The 1,744-nt window shown below is 42.9% G+C and overlaps 1 protein-coding gene across 1 annotated transcript in view; it reads left to right on the top strand.

The window, feature by feature from the left end:
- DOCK7 (dedicator of cytokinesis 7) overlaps positions 1 to 1,744 on the top strand; it is a 227,951-nt gene that overhangs the window by 145,658 nt on the left and 80,549 nt on the right. Inside the window, exons 28-29 of the mRNA XM_023515104.1 lie at positions 508 to 690; positions 787 to 922. Of these exons, the coding sequence (XP_023370872.1) occupies positions 508 to 690; positions 787 to 922 (319 nt within the window). The remainder of the gene's footprint in view (positions 1 to 507; positions 691 to 786; positions 923 to 1,744) is intronic.

Below are 1,744 nucleotides of genomic sequence, written 5' to 3'. Positions count from 1 at the left end.
AAAAAAAAAAAAAAGAAACAGCATTTCAGCCTTTTATGCTGTAAGTAAAAAATAGCTTTTTACCTGTTTGTGGCCTCTGACTTTTCCCCGTCACATCAGTGGTCGGTGGTCAGAACCAGTCATCCTCTAAGTCTGATAAGCATCATTGTGTTATTGTTTTCTGTTCTTAGCCCACTCTCATTTGCTATGAGTCCCTTTATTTCCATAAGATTTAATATTCTATGATAGACCCGGTTTGGTTTTTGATGGTTTCTAGTTAGGCTTCCTACCAACACTTAATTTATCTTCGAGCACCTCTGACCAGGAAATGTTCATGAAAGTCACACCCTTCGTAAGGTTCTGTATGACTGTTTTATACCAGTCTTAGCTACATCAAGTGGCTCTTTTTAAATACGTTATTTTAAAGCAGTTTTTATCGTATCAATGTTAGGAGAAAGCAGTTGAAAACCAGAAAACAAGAGACGGTCCCTGGTCCCTCTGTCTCATTCTCCCGTTCTCTGTCTCCAGAGTGGCAGGCAGCACTCTGCCTTTTCTGCAGAATCAAGTCGGAGCCTTCTGATCTGTTTGCTCTGGGTTCTCAAAAACGCAGATGAAACAGTTCTACAAAAGTGGTTTATGGATCTCTCCGTCCTGCAGCTAAACCGCCTGTTAGACCTGCTTTACCTCTGTGTGTCTTGCTTCGAGTACAAGGTAAGTGGTCGTCACAGCGTTGCAAGACTCAGGAAACAGCGCAGGACAGGGGGAACATTTCCTTAATAGCACGTCTTTTCTGTTGTTTGATTTTAGGGGAAAAAAGTGTTTGAAAGAATGAATAGTTTGACCTTTAAGAAATCTAAAGACATGAGAGCAAAGCTGGAAGAAGCTATTCTGGGGAGCATCGGGGCCCGGCAGGAGATGGTCCGCAGAAGCCGAGGACAGCTCGGTATGTACACAATGACTTCTCCTTCTGGTGAGGACTTTTCAATTTCCTTCAGTCATATGTTGTAATGATCTTTGTTGCTAGTCTTAGTGACAATTTTATACTTCTACACTGTGAATTAACTTGAATACTCATCTCTCATGAGGAAGGCAGGTTGTTATAGGGCTCTGATTAAGAGGGGTAAATAGACTTCCCAGTTTGCTAGATCATCTCAGTTTCTGCCCTTCTGTGGTTATTAGAGCATTCATACCCCCTTAGGGTGTGAATTACAGGGTGTGCTGGCTCATACCTGTAATCCCAGCACTTTGGAAGGCTGAGGAAGGAGGATCATTTGAGGCCAGTAGTTTGAGACCAGCCTGGGCAGCATAGAAAGACCCCCTCTCTATAAAAAGTTTGAAAGACATGCACCTTAGTCCCAGTTACTCGGGAGGCATAAACGGGAGGGTTGCATTACTCGAGACTCTGAGATTGCAGTGAGCTGTGATCATGCCATTGCACTCTAAGCCTGAGTGAAAGAGCAAGACACTGACCTTGAAAAATTTTTTAATAAAAATAAATGAATTCATTGATTACATAAACTTCATTTTTTAGAGCAGTTTTAGGTTTACAGCAAAATTGATCAAAAGCATAGAGATTCCCCATGTATCTCTCCCCCATAGAGATTCCTCATGTATCTCTCCCCCATAGAGATTCCCCATGTATCTCCCCCCCATAGAGATTCCCCATGTATCTCCCCCCATAGAGATTCCCCATGTATCCTCCCCCCATAGAGATTCCCCATGTATCCTCCCCCCATAGAGATTCCCCATGTATCCTCCCCCCATA

Source organism: Otolemur garnettii, unplaced genomic scaffold (genome assembly GCF_000181295.1).
Source record: "Otolemur garnettii isolate 467f Iridium unplaced genomic scaffold, OtoGar3 scaffold00066, whole genome shotgun sequence".
NCBI classification, from domain to species: Eukaryota; Metazoa; Chordata; class Mammalia; order Primates; family Galagidae; genus Otolemur; species Otolemur garnettii.
The sequence above is the reverse complement of the archived record's forward strand: the minus strand, read 5'-3'. Positions and strand labels throughout refer to the sequence as shown.